This window comes from Rattus norvegicus, chromosome 6, assembly GCF_021556685.1.
Source record: "Rattus norvegicus strain SHRSP/BbbUtx chromosome 6, alternate assembly SHRSP_T2T, whole genome shotgun sequence".
Classification (NCBI taxonomy): domain Eukaryota; kingdom Metazoa; phylum Chordata; class Mammalia; order Rodentia; family Muridae; genus Rattus; species Rattus norvegicus.
Genome location: NC_141539.1, coordinates 110,807,068 through 110,822,764, shown reverse-complemented (window position 1 = coordinate 110,822,764; position 15,697 = coordinate 110,807,068). Strand labels below are relative to the sequence as shown.

The following is a 15,697-nucleotide window of genomic DNA, read 5'->3' as shown; positions in this document are numbered from 1 at the left end:
GCTGACCTCTTCTGACCAGACCTGCTATGCTATCCAAACACTACAGTGAGCAACCTCTGCTCCAGTGTCACCTGTCAATTCCACATGAATGTGATTCCTGCAGGTACACAAGGAGCATCCCACTGGTTATTCTCTCTGCAAACATACGAGCTACTGTCTAGAGCTACACACTTCGAAAGAAATAAGCGGGAGAGGCACTCAACCAATTTTATGGAATGAGACCTGTGCCCAGGTCTGCCACAACAACTAAAAAACAAACAAACAAACAACCCAAGTCTTTAATTTGTGGTAATCTTGCAACAATTCTGGCAACCACATAAAGGGACCCAAAGTATTCTGCTGATTCTTGAGGAAGGGGAGAGAGGCGTTGTTGATCCCTCGGAGGCTCCATGTCTTCCTCATGGAGTCATGAAGGCACTAAGAAGAGAGAGAGAGAAGGGAGGGAGGGAGGGAGGGAGGGACAAAGAGAATCCTTCACAATATCATTCCTAACTGGGAAGTAGACATCAGCAAAATAGTAGACCTGAGTGGGGTTTTAAATGGCAATGGAATGGACTGTTCCTATTCCTCAAGGAAGATTTTTTTATTACCCTCTATGATTTACTATTAAAAACAAGGTTGTGGATATCTGGCAGGTCATTCAAATTTCGTAAGTGGAAGACTCAAAGTTAAGCTTTACCTACACCATAAAGCATTAAGTTCCCAGGTTCCCTGTGGAATTCCAAATGCAAAGTGCTGTTAGCATCCAGAGGGCATCCATCACTGCAGGGCACCAGGATCTTTGACTTTCACACTTGAAGCAACGGACTGCAGAACTGACATCGGTTCACGCCTTGAGGTACTGGTGCACATAAACATCCAGGTCCCATGGATAGTACCTGGGGTCTCAACTCCCAAGTCATGTATGGATCAGGGAGCCATGAGTCTCTGGCCATTCTGGTCCTCATTGCTTTGTCACAATCCTGAAGGGTCTTCTAGGAAAGCAAGTCTGTCGTTGTCACCTCATTACAGTCATGGTCTCTTGATAGCAGTCTACCACTGCACTGTGCTTGCACTGAGTGAGGACGTCTGTGCAAAGGAAGCCATCGGTATAGTTCCTCCATTGCTAGAAATTAGCTAGGTGTAAGAAGGCAGATTGAGTGCATAGGAAATTCACAATTTAGAGCGGCAAAAGACAACGGGAATGTCCAATAATTGAGACCTGGGCAATTTTCATAATGATGTTGTATGATAGAGCCACTAGAGGATGGGATCTAATGCTGGTCAGCAATGGAAGGGAATAACTGATATACACGACAGTTTGAAAAGGTCTCAAAGGAACTATGCCAACGGCAAACAGTGACGCCAATCCCAAAGGATGCTGTAATGTCTTTCACATGTATAACATTCTTTAAGTGACAAGATTATGCACGTGGAAAGCAGGTGGCTGTCTAGAATCAGAAATGTGCAAGAGGCCACAGGGGTGACTTCTCAAACCAGCAAGTGAGACCTGCATAACATCTGTATCATATGCTCAATGCCACAAAAAATAGCGACATAGTTGAAACCACTTATAAAAGTTTTCAGAAAATACCCTTTATAATAAGATAACTTTGGAAAACTAGATAGAGATAACAGAAATATTGTATGTGTGATTTGAATGGCCACTAAACCTCACTCTTAAAAGGAATACAAAGTAGTTCACAGAGACCACTGACGCCGTGAATGCTTAGCAAACCTGCAAAACTTTCCTAAAAAGCCCAAGACTTTTTTTTTCTTTTTTTCAGAGCTGGGGACCAAAGCCAGGGCCTTGCGCTTGCTAGGCAAGCGCTCTACCGCTGAGCTAAATCCCCAACCCAGCCCAAGACATTTTTAATGTTGGCTATAGTTGCAGTAGGAAGCTGAGGGGACAGATGGCAGTGACTTTATAGACATGTTTGGTTGGTTCCAAATTTATACCACATGAACATGAGACATACTCCTAGGCACCACGGTTTTTTCATGTTACGCTGTGTTCATGCCTATGGTCTGACTCCATTCTGTCATGGCTCCTGCTTTGCTCTTGAGCCTCTCAAGCCTCCATGCTGGTCCTGAAGATGGGTCACCAGCTTCCTCCAAATGCTTTGAAATGGTCATCCTTCCACCTCCTCACATCCTGCACTGGTTCCTACGGCTCAGCTCAATCTACAGCAGCTGACTATATACGGCGACGGTCAGAAAGTAAGTTTCAAAAGCATGCAAGAATAAGTCAAGTCACTTATTATTGATTTGCTTTTTGTTTTGTTTTTCAAGACAATGTTTCTTTGTGTAAACTGTCCCCAGGGATCTACTTGCCTCTGCCTGGGATTAAAGGTTTGTACCACCACTGCCAGGCACTACTGACTTTTAACTTTTACTTTGTGGCTGGTCCTATGATAGCAGCTGAGTTTATTATCCCAATAATAACTCTGAGGTATGTTCTACTACGAGCCACATTAGGTCAGCAGTGTTTATAATTGCATTTTCGTCTCTACAGATGAAACTGGTGTTCAGAAAGGTAAGAGTCACATAGATTCTGAGAGAGAAAGTTTGTATGACAATCAACACAAAACAAGGAATCATTCTCCGTTTTTGGCTTGCCTAAACACTTCAATTAGAATTCTAAAACCTATATCCAGTCTGTTGTATCTAAGAACTTGCTTTTACAGACCTAGCAGTTGAGCCAGGCCCCAGATGCCCATAACAAATATGTTCGGCGTGCAGTTACCAGGACAAAACATTTAACGTGAACTCCAAGTGGCCCCAAACCAAGGAAACCCAAGTGGAAAACTCTTAGTTCAATTTAAAATGTGTAGTCAGGACTCTGGAAGGGGTGGTATCTGCTTTGACTTGCTCTTTCTGCCATAAGAGAAGTAAATCCAGCCAGATAAAAGAAACCACAACTAATATGATTTAAATAAAAATGCAAAAGAATGCCCAGTTGCTTTCTGAAATAAGAAAGACAACATTAATAAAGCTACAAAGACCAGCAAACCCACGGACTCTAGGTTTGGCATTATAACTTACAAGATTTGACTTACTACAAAGTGTTTACCCAGCCCAAATTTTCCCAAGATACATTGGATTTTCTAGTCTGTTGGTTTTGAAAATAAAAATGAGGATTTCTTAACAGTTTCCTACTGGCCTAGCAGAATCAAGTATTAACTGGTTATCTTCCTTACTGCTTCCTGGTTCCTTTTTCTGACTCTCTTTAGATGGAGGTTATCTGCTATACCCACTTCTGAGAGCAGGCAGATTCTTCTTCATTCCTATGGCTCTTCTAACTACTTTCTGAAAACTGGCAAAAGTCATGGCTGCCGCTGCTGAGACCTGTGATTCCTGGGTAACCACCACTATCTCTCGGGTTTCAAATGCTAAAGAAAGGTTTTAACGGTGACTGAAGAACAAAGGGGCCTTCCTTTCTTCTCAAGCAGGAAAACAACTTTCCAAGTCTTACTTTAGTGAGAAAAGGGGAAGCTCTAACATTGTTAAATGAGTCTGTACAAACAATTCTATTTGGCTATCTTGCCATGTAACATCCACCAATATAAGAAAGGCAGCTGAGAAGAATCAAAATGCAGAAATATGTTACAGGCTTTAGCCACCAAAATAGCTTATTAAACATTACAAACAATGGAAATCATTTAATGAAGCAAATTATACCTTTAATATTAACTTGTTAATGAACCTAGTCATTTCTTAAACAATTAGAAGTTCAGGGAAAAGTACAGGAAGATGTTGGGGTTTCCATTAATGCCTTCAGTCTGAGAAGGCCATTACTGAACCCAAAGTGACACTCCTGAACTGTTAAGAAATATAGCTCCAAGCACAGTATTTAATGTAGGTCAAAAAACTAGAAGATCTGCATCCATGACACAATGCGGAGGTCTTCTGTCAACACGTTGCCAAGTTGCTGAGCTGGCTTGCCACCAAGAACTGGTGTTTGAGGAAAGGCGTTCACGTCTATCTTCATGACAGAGAGCAACTTTGGCTGGAAGACTGGTGAAAGCATGTCCTCTCTACAGTGTAAGGAACAGTGCTGTCTGGTAAGAGTGTAAGCTCTGCTTCTCGGTTCTGAGTGGGACTATCCATAGGAGATTAAAGTTTGTGCAGAAGGCCATCTGGCAAGAGCCTGAAAAACTGGTAGGCTCAAAGGCTGCTTGCCAGAGGGCTGTGGGCTTTCCATACTCCTTCACCATGTCCTGACTGAGAAAGCAATGACTCAAGTTCAAAGTAAGGCAACAACTTGAGTTCTATGGAACGGATTCGTTCTGTTCACCTATATTCAAAACCAGTTAAAGGGGGTGGGGTCAAACATAAAGTAGTACAAAGAGGAAAAAAAGAGGAAGAATAAAGAGGCAACACCTTATTTACCCCTCCTAAAAAGGGAAAGAGAGAGAAACAGAGAGAGGGGGGGGAGAGAGAGAGAGAGAGAGAAAGAGAGAGAGAGAGAGAGAGAGAGAGAGAGAGGGAGAGGTATGCCCCAAGGAATGGATATTTAGACTTGATCTCTGTTAGTTAAAGACTTGAAGACTTAGGCACACCACATGGTGGCTCACAGCCATCTGTAATGAGATCCGATGCCCTCTCCTGCTGCATCTGAAACAGCTACAGTGTACTCACATATAATACATAAATAAATCTTAAAAAAAAAAGACTTAGACACAAAAAGAAATTCATCTATAAAGTTGAATGCTTTGGTTATCACTGAACACTTTGAAATCATTGAGTTGTTACAATGTGTACCAAACAGCTGTGCTAATGTTCAATAGTAAAGAGGTTTGAGAGTGTTCAGCAAGGACATACTGCACTTAATTAACAATACAAATACATTTGAGAAAAGAAGAGAAAAGGGCCCATGCTGTACAGCCTATGAATCTCATTGGCTTTATAGTGAAAGTTTATTGTTTTTAATCCAAGTACAATCAGCTACTAGTTACATACAGTAAAAAACAAAACGGCCACCAAGCAATGATGATAGTCTGTGACAGGTGCAGAGGAGGGAATCTTGTTGGGAGTCCTGTGGATCCACACCTGACTTCAGCACTTAAGCTGACCCTCCCTCCCCAGATCAGTTAAAAAAAATATTAACAGTGTCTTGCTTGGGTAGAGCAAGATTCTAAATTTTCTTGGGGACACTGGAGAACTTTTAAAAATGAAAGTGGTAAAACAAGATTGAAACGTGGAGACACAAGAAGCTTCCTGACAAAGAAGCTTCAGGAGGTCTTGGCTTCAGGTCACCTCAAATCGAATCAGCTGCAAAGAAAAGAGAACGGGGTCAGTTCAGGATAGGGTGCACAGAAGACTTAGCAGACTTCAGCATCTATCCTAGTTAGCATGACTCCATCTTCCCCAAGAACCCAGAACCCAAGCTTTCCTTACGCTCTTTACAAGTAAGCTGGCTTACAAACAACTGTTTTTTTCCTAATATTCCGCATTGCAAATGTTAGAATCAGCACATACTTACTTGTTTACAACTAGAAAAGACCATATTTAGTAAAGCATCTGTCCTCAGTACCTTGAAGTAACGCACGACAAGCTATTTCTATGGCCGGGCGCCCTTACCTTAGAGGAGTGACTCCATTCAAACCAAGGCTCATATGTATTTGGTCCGGTTGAGGGCTCTCTCAGCCAGGTGGCCGCTCTCATCTGTGATCTTCTCCCAGTCAGTCTGCCCGACCACAAAACCTATGGCCCTTTTCCTGTCTGCGTCCTTCTTTTCTTCCAGGTCTGCCCATCTCACCTGAAGAGAAAAGGCATTGGACTAGGTTGTAGGAGGTGGGAACCCAAAGGTAACCTCTCTGGATAATCTGTTATTATTTGAGTAGATTAACAGACTTAAAAATCACAAATCAAAAAACTTTCCACTCTCCGCCATCATGACTTTAAAATACACAGTTGTGACTCTTACCTGTTTCAAACTTTCCCCTAATTATAAGACAAGGTCCTACCACTGAAGGTCTCTTGACATACCCTATCAGCTCCATGGCATCTCTGGCCAGCGCCAAAGGCATTTCTTTTTTTTTTTTTAGTGTTTTTTTTTTTTTTGTGGGGGGGTTCTTTTTTTCGGAGCTGGGGACCGAACCCAGGGCCTTGCGCTTCCTAGGTAAGCGCTCTACCACTGAGCTAAATCCCCAGCCCCAGCCAAAGGCATTTCTAATATAAGCAAAACACTTGTTTCTAGTTCTCATTTTACAGCTCTGAGCCCTGTCTGCTTAAGTGTCGGTCCAGACATCCTTCCCCACTTTCCCTCTGTAATCAACCATTACTCTCTAGGCTTGTCTGGAAGCTGATATACCTACTTTTGAATTTTCATATTACATGTTGACTATGTTTCTATAAATGGAAACATATCTATATATGGACTTAGATCAAGGACAAAGCTTTATTTCTGTACAATAGCTATTGCTTGAAATTTAATCAGAGGGGGGAAAAAAACCAGGGGGCTAGTCGTGTTATTTTCTTTTTTTCCCCTCATGTCAGGTGGGTCAATGTGCCCATGTCGTAACAAGGTTTAGTGGGCAGCACACATCATGCACACAGCATGAACACACTTTATGAACTGAAAGAATCAGTAGTGTTATTTTCATTCATTAAACTACAGAAACCACTACTTCAAATGTTAGTATATGGTAAGGTTTCAACAGGAGATATATGGGTTCAGGAGTATTTCCTATTGGTCTTTTTTAAAGGTGGATTTATAGTTAAAACACATGCATGTATTTCATTCTTTAAGAGCAAAAAATTTGAGAGATTATGATCTTGTTACTTGTACTGCACATATAGTACCAAAGCATAGACTATATTTTAAATTCCAAATATAGAGCACTGAAATTCTATGCTCTTTACACTGGCTATGGAAATGCATTACTGCTTTAAGGTACACCAACTTTCCTTTTTTTTTTTAGGTTTGTTTGTTTATTTATTTATATATTTTATGTAAGTACATTGTAGCTATCTGCAGACACACCGAAAACAGGAATCAGATCTCATTACAGATAGTTGTGAGCCACCATGTGGTTGCTGGGAACTGAACTCAGGACCTCTGGAAGAGCAGTCAGTGCTCTTAACCTCTGAGCCATCTCTCCAGCCCCCGGACTTTCCTTTTTAACATCTGGAAGACTGAAAATGAAATGCCTAGGCTTCTAACATCTGGTCAGAGGGAAGACAAAGCAACATTAGGGAGAATTGGGCAACACTTGATATTTTTATTTCTACTTTGGTTGTACATGTACACATGTGCACTGGTGCAAAACATATGTCAATATGGAGGCCAGCAGGTGATCTTTGGTGTCATCCTCTATAATAAACTTGGATTACAGGCAGGCCACCACACCTACCTGACTTCTGATCTGGGAACATAGATTCCAGCTGTACCAAATAGCACGCTCCAACACAGAAGCTGTCTCGTCAGGTTTTACAGGACAGAACGAAAAGTAAACTATACACTTTTCAGATATACTGGTGGGAATCTTTAATTTGTACATGCTAGGTAAGTCTTATTACTGCGCTTTATAGCCAAAAAGTATGCCTAGGAGTAACTTATACATACTTATACTCTTGGTTCCACTTAGGGTCAACACACAATACTGAACTATTACTAGTGCTGAGAGTGATAAAGGAAGGATGGGCAGACACCCAGTGACCACTGAATGAAGAAAAAGTTAATTCAGCTCACAGTAAATTTAAATGCAGAGTATCCTCAACAGTTAAGTATACCACGTAACTGTATTCGGCTACTTCGTCTTTTAAAGATTTGCTTCCTATACTGTGTACCAGTGATGAGCCTGTATGCGCAACTCACGTGTGCAGTGTCCCATGCCACAAGAGGGCATGAGATTCCCTAGAACTGGAATTGAGACAGTTGTCAGTCTCCACGTGGTATTAGGAACCCAACCCTAAATCTAAAGTTTATAGACTCTGAAACAGAAAGTCAATTTTTATTTATTATTATTTTAAAAGAAAACACCGATTTTGGTGCTGGCTAGTTTTTTGTTGTTTTGCCAGCTTGACAGAACTAGAATCATTTGGAAAGAGGGAACCTGGACTGAGAAAATGAACCCTACCAGGTTGGTCTACGGGCAGTCTGTGAAGCTGTTCTTTATTATGACTGATGTGGGTGGAGCTAGACCATATGAAAGTGATGTTACCTTGGGCAGGTCCAGAGTTGTGCACGAATGCAGACTGAGCATGGAGAGCCAGGAAACAGCTCCCTCCATAATTTCTGCATTACTTCCTGTCTCCAGGTTCCTGCTCTGACCTTAGTCAGTGACTGGAGTGTGAGCTAAGCATTCTAGGGGAGTCCCTGCCTTTTCCTCAAGTTAATTTTGTTTAGGGCATTTTATTCTAGCAAAAGAAACCCTAACTGAGTCAATGGGTGAAAGCCTAATCACCTGCACACATGCACGCACGCACACAGTGGCACGTGTAAAAAAATAGAACACTGAATTAGCATAACTTACTATGTTTTTTTTTTTTAAATTGCTGGGTATGGTGTTGCAGATGTCCTAGAGTTCCAGGACAGCCAGGCTACACAGAGAAACTATGTCTAGAAAAACCAGTATGTCCAATTTTTCTAAAGGTACTTTTGAGTTTTACAATGTCATATCATTTTTTGATGGGGAGGTTGCCTTTAACTGTAAAAAAAAAAAAAACCAGTGTACAGGAAAACTTGACCCACACTCAAAAGGTTTGACTACATGTGTTTCATCCATTACTAGTTAAATATTTTTAGGAAAAGTAAAACTTCTTGAAGATCAATCACTTTCTAAACCTTTGAAGTTGTATTAAATACTGCCTCTTGAGACTGTCCTTTCTAGTTGATGTGTGAAAAAATGCAAGTGCTCAAACTCTGTGTAACATCACCAGCACAAATTACATGTTAGAGCCTTGTCGTTTAGGTAATTTCTAGTATGGCCAACTCTACAGAACCACTTTTTGAAGATAGTCATAGTAATTTCAGCAAAAATTAAAGAAAAATATTTACCATTTCAAATTATTCCCTGTCACCAGAACTGTAACTCCCAAGTCACTTCCCAAGCAGAGCCACTCCTACTGTTCAACCTGTTTTGGTTTGTGACACTGGGTCTTACTCTGCAGCCCAGGCTGGCCTCAAGTCATAGACAATCTTCCTACCTTTATTTATTTCCAAGGTGCTAAGGTTTCTGGGCACATCACCACACCTAGCTTGAGCCAATTCTATGTCGAAGTCCTTACCTGTGTCTAGACATAGGTTTAGGCCATTATTGGGATTTCCCTTCCCCGTCTCCTCAAACTATATAGACAAGAGTGGATTTACACTATATTTTCAGTATTTGAACTTTTTGTTTCCCAATACAGAGCTAATCTGGAACTCATATGTAGACTAGGTTGGCCTTGAACTCACAGAAATTCACCTGTTTCTGCCTTTTTAGTGACAGGTGTGCCAGCATACCCCACTCATCTGCAGTATAGCAATGAGCTTTAAAGTATAGATCCTTTGAAACAATACCGCCCGTAAAAATAATCTACTAACATTTTTTATTCTCTCATACTAAAATATTATCTTCTATTCAAGCACTAAGGAAATTAATTTAAAAGAAATACAGAGGGCCTAGAGAGAAGACTCAGGACTTAAGCACACGTGAAGGCCTTGATTTAGTCTGTCAAGTATATGGCACCTTATACCCATCTCTAACTCCAGATTTAGGTGATATGATGTTCCTTCTAGCCTCTGCAGGCACCAGGCATGCACATGTTACATACAACACAGATGTAGGTTAACAATCATGCCAATAAAATACAAATAAATAAGCTCTTAAGAGTTGACTCATCTGTGTTGAACAGAGTAGGAATGTCTATAATTATAGTGCTTTTTGTTTTTACTGGGAGCTAGAGACTAAACTGGGTCCTTATATTTGCATGACAAACCCTTTGTGGACAGCCATTTCTCCATCCCCAACTTTTTTTTTTTAAGGGGCTTTTTATTGTTGCTTTGTTTTCTAGGGTACTAGGGATTGAACCCAGGGCCTTGTGTATGCTATGCAAATGTTCTGTCACTGAGCTACATCCCCAGCCCTCATCCCCAACCTTTTAATGACCAAAGCCTCCTACCCTCTTCTTCCCAGGTTCAGAAGCGCGAGTTTCGTAGTCATCAGGGAGCTGAAGGTAGTCCTCCATTCTGCTGGCGATTGCCTCCCAGTCTCGTTTCCTTTTAGTACCAGTCCTCAAGCCATCCAACTTGTCTGAGGGACAAACACAGAGCCACAGCATTAAGAGTGTGTGAATTTGCACACGACACACAAAGGAAAAGGAGGGATGGATTGTTTCCAGAAGGTATATCCACATATTTCAATGCAGCATCATTTTAAGATTCAAGTTATCTTCTTGGCTAAAAAAGCATCATAATTTTGTGTGATTCCCACCATCTGTTTGGTGTTTGAACTGGTAGTCATTATATTATATTTTGATGTTTTTAGTAATAAATAAGGGCAAGACAAGAAAAGATCCTCTCCTAGGTTCCTACCCTCAGAAAAAAAATCAGACTTCAGCTATCATGCTCTGAAAGAAAGAAAAACAGGCCTCTTTTAAAAACAATTATTGCTTTTTTCTTTAGCACAATGTTAATCCCACCCAGTTGATCTACAATGATGTATGATGTGTCCGATGAAAATCAGACAGCAGGAAGACAGTAACATAATCATGTTTAAGGATGTGTTTAATTATGATTTTGCCTGAGAGCACACATGAGTTAATCTTTATGAGTAAGACGACTACAACCCCGTTCGTTCATTCTTTTGGCATAATGTAAAGTACTGATGACCACTCTTGCACTTTGATGGCTATATATTGTAGAGCACTGCTGACTTACCATGCTAAAAGCTGGTAAGTCAGCCCAAGTAACCAGATCTGGTATTTCTTTCTGAACCATAAAATTGAAAGGACTTGGCCTCCCAATAGCTTACTATTATCAAATAAGCAGCACATTCAGAAATTATGAGATATGAGATTAGGTGTCTTAAATAACACACAATGAGAATGTGTTGTCTCTTTTTATTGGTTGATATTGATTCTGAATACAGAAGTGGAATATTATGAGCTATATACATTTGAGTTTCAATGAAGCAATGTTTACCCCCTGAAGTTATCTGAACACACTACTGTTACAGTAGGCTTTTAATAAAGGAAGGCTTAACTGTTTCAGACACACATACCGAACATTCAGCTCCATAAAGGATGAGGAATGTTTATCACCAAGTTGGAGAGAATTCTACATGGGGCATGCAGTGGAAGCAGTGGCGGGGGGAGGGGCGCAGGGAAGGGGAACGCGCAGGATGTGCAGGGCACTCGGGGGGTGGGGCAGGGAGTTTTGCTTTTAGATATACAAACTCTATACACAACTAACTGTACACAAACTTTAAAAAGTCATAAAGATTTTGCATAGCTGGCAAAGTTTTTAGTTCCCATACCTTTCCCTCACAAAAGCAATAATCACTGAAAAATCAGTAATGTAAAAACGACAATAGTTTATAAAACTCAAGAAAATTGTATCTTCTTGTATCAACAAAATTTCCCCCATGGGCTCCACAGAACCAATCTTCTACTCTTCTGTTGACTAAATGCTGTACTAAATGGTTCCACTAACAGGCCACATTGTGTAGGATCCCTGACTACATAGGAACACAGAACACGGTATCAGATAACCCATGGCACCCCATAAGCAATAAGGCTGATCTTAGTTCAACAATGTGCAGCGTTACAAGAAGAGTGAGAAGCTCTAGTACGCTTATCAAATGACCTTAAGGATTTCCAAACTCAGTACAATCGACTTTGCATGAACATACTCTGAAGGGAAGGTTTCACATTTCAGTTCTAACACCAGAGCACGGCCAGGCAGAAAAACAGAAAGGCAGGGTGGAAGACTGTACTTCCCTGATCTCTAGGTAACGGCCAGAGGCACAGACCAGGTGTTGGGTATCTGCACCTTGAAGCCCCAGAGCTTGCATTTCTAGTCAGAGCACTCTGGTTTGCGATTGTATTGTGCATTCACGTTTCAAGTTTCATTTGAGTATGAAAGAAAGGCTGAACACCTCGTCCAACAAATACCAGGATCCCAAACACTCAGATGGTATAAAGTAAGGGAAGAGGCATCTATCTGGGTGTTGGCTACAGAAGAAAGACTGTTGTCCAATCCATTCACACATTAGAAGCCTGGGTCGCAAAAGATGAAGTTTTAAGAAAACACTGTATATTACTACAGCACAGCAGGAGAACTCCACAGATGCATCTGTCACTTTCTAAATGTAAATAGTATTTGAAAACTTTTCCAAGTGAACATAGAAGAGTTATGTGTTGACAGAAATGACAATTACAAAAAAAAAAAAACAACACAAAAAACCACGCACAAAAATGACAATTATATCTGAACTGTGAAAAGATGATTCCATCTGTCTGATGAGTAGAAGGCTAGAATATGACTCAACTCAGAGGTGATGACAAGAGCAGAGCACTTTATTTGGAGAGGCCTGTTAGGATGGTAACAGCCTCCAATACTCTAGGTCTTACAGGTAGAGAAACTAAGCTCACATCACTGGGACTGAAGTAGCTTCAGTACTAAATCCCAGCAGATATGTGTAAAACCCAACTTGTGCATTACCATGTCTATCTCCCAGTTAGGAAAGAGCAGTTGAGTGCAACTCAGGCAGCTGTCAATCATGCCATGCTAGGGACAGCTCAGGCCAGTTCTGAACTGTTTGAAATTGATGCTGCTTCCGATTTAACAGACACAGGCTAACCTTTATATTAAGCGCAAGTCAAGATTCTTCAAAGAATTCTGACAATCTGCTTGAAAGAGCACAGAGTATTTTCTTACTGGAAGACTCATTAAGATCAGAACTCTTCAGCTCCAAGTTTCAGCTCTCTCAGCTAATATGTCACACAGGTAAAGCTGAAGCGTGTTCCCACCTCAGCATAATTACATTGCTAAAAGAAATTTAGGATCGCTGGCACAGTACTCAGGAAGTAATCCCTACCTGGTAACCAAACATTCAATTTGATACAAAAGGCAACACAAATAGGCTAATTCTCAGATGATCTTCATGAGTTAGGAGAGAATTTTCAACTGGCCCAATCTCAAAGTAAACACTTTGATAAATCTTATAGTCAATTTTCCTTCTTCCAAGACTGGATTAGCTCTCAAAATAATCCAGCAGTGCCAGATGCTAGGTCATTATAGAAAACATCATTGTCACTCTTTTTAAAACTAATTAAAGCTTCCCCTTTTCTAGATTTATCACTAGATCATTAGTGCCATTACTGAAAGTATTTATGACAAATCCATTTCGGCAATTTATTGTGTAATATCTTCAAAATTGACAGGTTGTGTAAGACAATTTCTGAGAAATAAAAGACAAATCATATTTCCCAGAAATGAATACAAATATTAATAACATTTTTCTTGAACAGTTATCATGGTTATATGCCATTTTCTTTTCCCCCTCTAAAATTAGAAAGGAAAATAGAAAATAGGATAGCATTTTTTTTTTTAAATCACAATCCCAAATCTCATATTACACAAGCCCCTGGAAGAATATTTGTTAAAATATGTACCATTCTGACAATTCGCTTATTTTTATGATTGTTCTTTGCCACAAGAACTAACCAATAAAGCACTAACAGAAACAAGTAATCTTATAGTCTCATGGGTTACTTTAAAAGTACAGAACTTCAAACAGGGCTAACCTAATTCAAAACAAGCAAAACTAAAATACCACCCTTTTTAAAGAAGTAGCCATTTTAAGAATTGTAGTTATTATTTTCTTAAATATTTAACTGCATTTAAGCAAATAAGTGGCTTTGGTACGTGAAAGAGACAGCTGACTGTTATTGAGATTTCTCTCAAGAAAGACTCATAGATGAATATGTTAATAAACCACAATTTTCATTTGACACACGCTAAAACGTTTTTAGACTTTATAGCAAACACCTATTCCCATAACACATTTATAGTAGAGTCTGTGAACTTATCTTTTAATATACAAACTAGAGAAAAGCAACAATTCCTAACACAAGAGCTTGGGCACAATGCAAGACATGACCCATGCACGTGTGTACACCAATGTAACCTTTGATATAAAACACAAAAGCTAAGCAGCAGGACTGCCGGCCAGGCAGCCAGACTAACTGCACGTCTAGGATGTTTAGGTGGTTGCTTGGTTTAGATAACAATACACCAGGAAGAAAACACAAGTGTGTTTTCCTAATCAGCAAGGCCTTCATAATCAGAAGGCCTGGCATCCTTCCTTACATTTTTATTGACGCATCTTAGTTGACATGTTAAATTAGTCTCTTTAAATGAAGTAAAAAAATTAACAACAATAAACTCACTACCTTACAATATCACCCTAAAATACTGAAGGAATCCATTTAATAATTTTTTTTACCTGACTAAATCAAGCAACTCAAATGTTTGATTTAAGCAATTATTTTAAAAGGTTTACCTTGTAACACAGCAGTAAAGACAGCCTGAAGGAGAATTTAAGGGGAGTCTCCTTGAATACCCAAATTCTGTATGTACTTCCTTAACACAGGAACTCAGATTTATTACGCAAAGTGTTTTCTTTTTAGTTAGTTTTTAAAAACCAAATAGTTATTAAAGTTATTACTAAAGTACTCACAAACAAGCTCAACTGTGGGTTACAGATAAATTTTTCTTTTAAAAAAGAAATGTGAGGGACACATTTCTAATAAATACTAAAAGAACGAATGTTAGAAGTGACAGTATGCTATTATGCTTATTAAGTATTTCTAATTATCCTAAAAACTTCCAATGATACCAAAAGCATTTTTTTTGTAGAAAATATTCTTTAATCTGTCATAGATATAAGTAGTTAAGGCAAAAGCTGGTGAAATGACTGAAGGATGTGGGTTGGCCAAAATCTTGCTTTAAGCAGAAGTTTCTGGCCCTTACTCCTCGTGCAGTGAAAAGCTCTATGACCATTACCATCAGGTATCACATATAAAAACAGGAAAAAGGAAATACCCACCTAGCTTTGCCTCAGAAGTGTCCATCTCCCATTTGCTTTTCGGAATGTAACCCTAAATCGTACACAGAGAGAAGCTCGAAGGGTTAGAAAGAGACACATACATGCATAACACGTTTGAATTGGAAAAGCATTAAAACTGGGACTGGATTCAGTTTCCGCTCACTAGTTATAAATATATCCTTATGGAAAACACAACTTTATTATCCTTGAAGAAAGTAAGTGACCAAATTCACCAAACTTCCCTGCGGACTTCAGATTTCAGTCCTCAGTGTAGGATCGTGAAGGCGCTTTGAGGTCAGTACAGTTGAAGACTCACAACTGCACTCTCAACAGCAGATGGACAACACTTGTGGTAAGAACAGTCACTGGGCTAGGATCAACATCATTCTGAGAATTTATAAGCTAGCGAGGCACTTTCAAAGTACAACTGCTATCCTCAAATAACTGAAACCATGATGTCCAAAAATGCTCTTCAAGACAGTCACTTAGCATTTCAGTGTCACTTATAGTACTTGAAAAGAAAGACTGGCCCAACTACCGCATTATGAAGCTCACACTCATTTAAAATGACTCGATTCATGTACCAGGTAGAGCGTACACAGGCTAATTTTATTGAATCAACTTCAGAGCAGTTCTGTTTCACCAGATGAAAATTAAGTCATTTCTGATATCTTATA

At 39.8% G+C, this 15,697-nt stretch overlaps 1 protein-coding gene and 1 pseudogene across 8 annotated transcripts in view; both read right to left on the bottom strand.

Annotated features, from left to right (window-relative positions):
- Positions 1–4,856: 4,856 nt before the first annotated feature.
- Ylpm1 (YLP motif containing 1) overlaps positions 4,857–15,697 on the bottom strand; it is a 75,771-nt gene continuing 64,930 nt past the window's right edge. For 4 of the 8 annotated variants that reach the window (XR_015621814.1, XR_015621815.1, XR_015621816.1 and 1 more), the window contains 3 exons: positions 10,090–10,220; positions 5,563–5,740; positions 4,880–5,253 (listed from right to left, as the gene is read on the bottom strand). Coding sequence is in view for 4 of the 8 variants with exons in the window: in NM_001271258.1 (NP_001258187.1) it covers positions 5,594–5,740; positions 10,090–10,220; positions 15,021–15,072 (330 nt within the window). In the remaining 4 variants the exon portion in view is untranslated. 8 annotated transcript variants of the gene reach the window in all.
- On the bottom strand, positions 6,475–6,569 carry LOC120093483 (small nucleolar RNA U13; annotated as a pseudogene).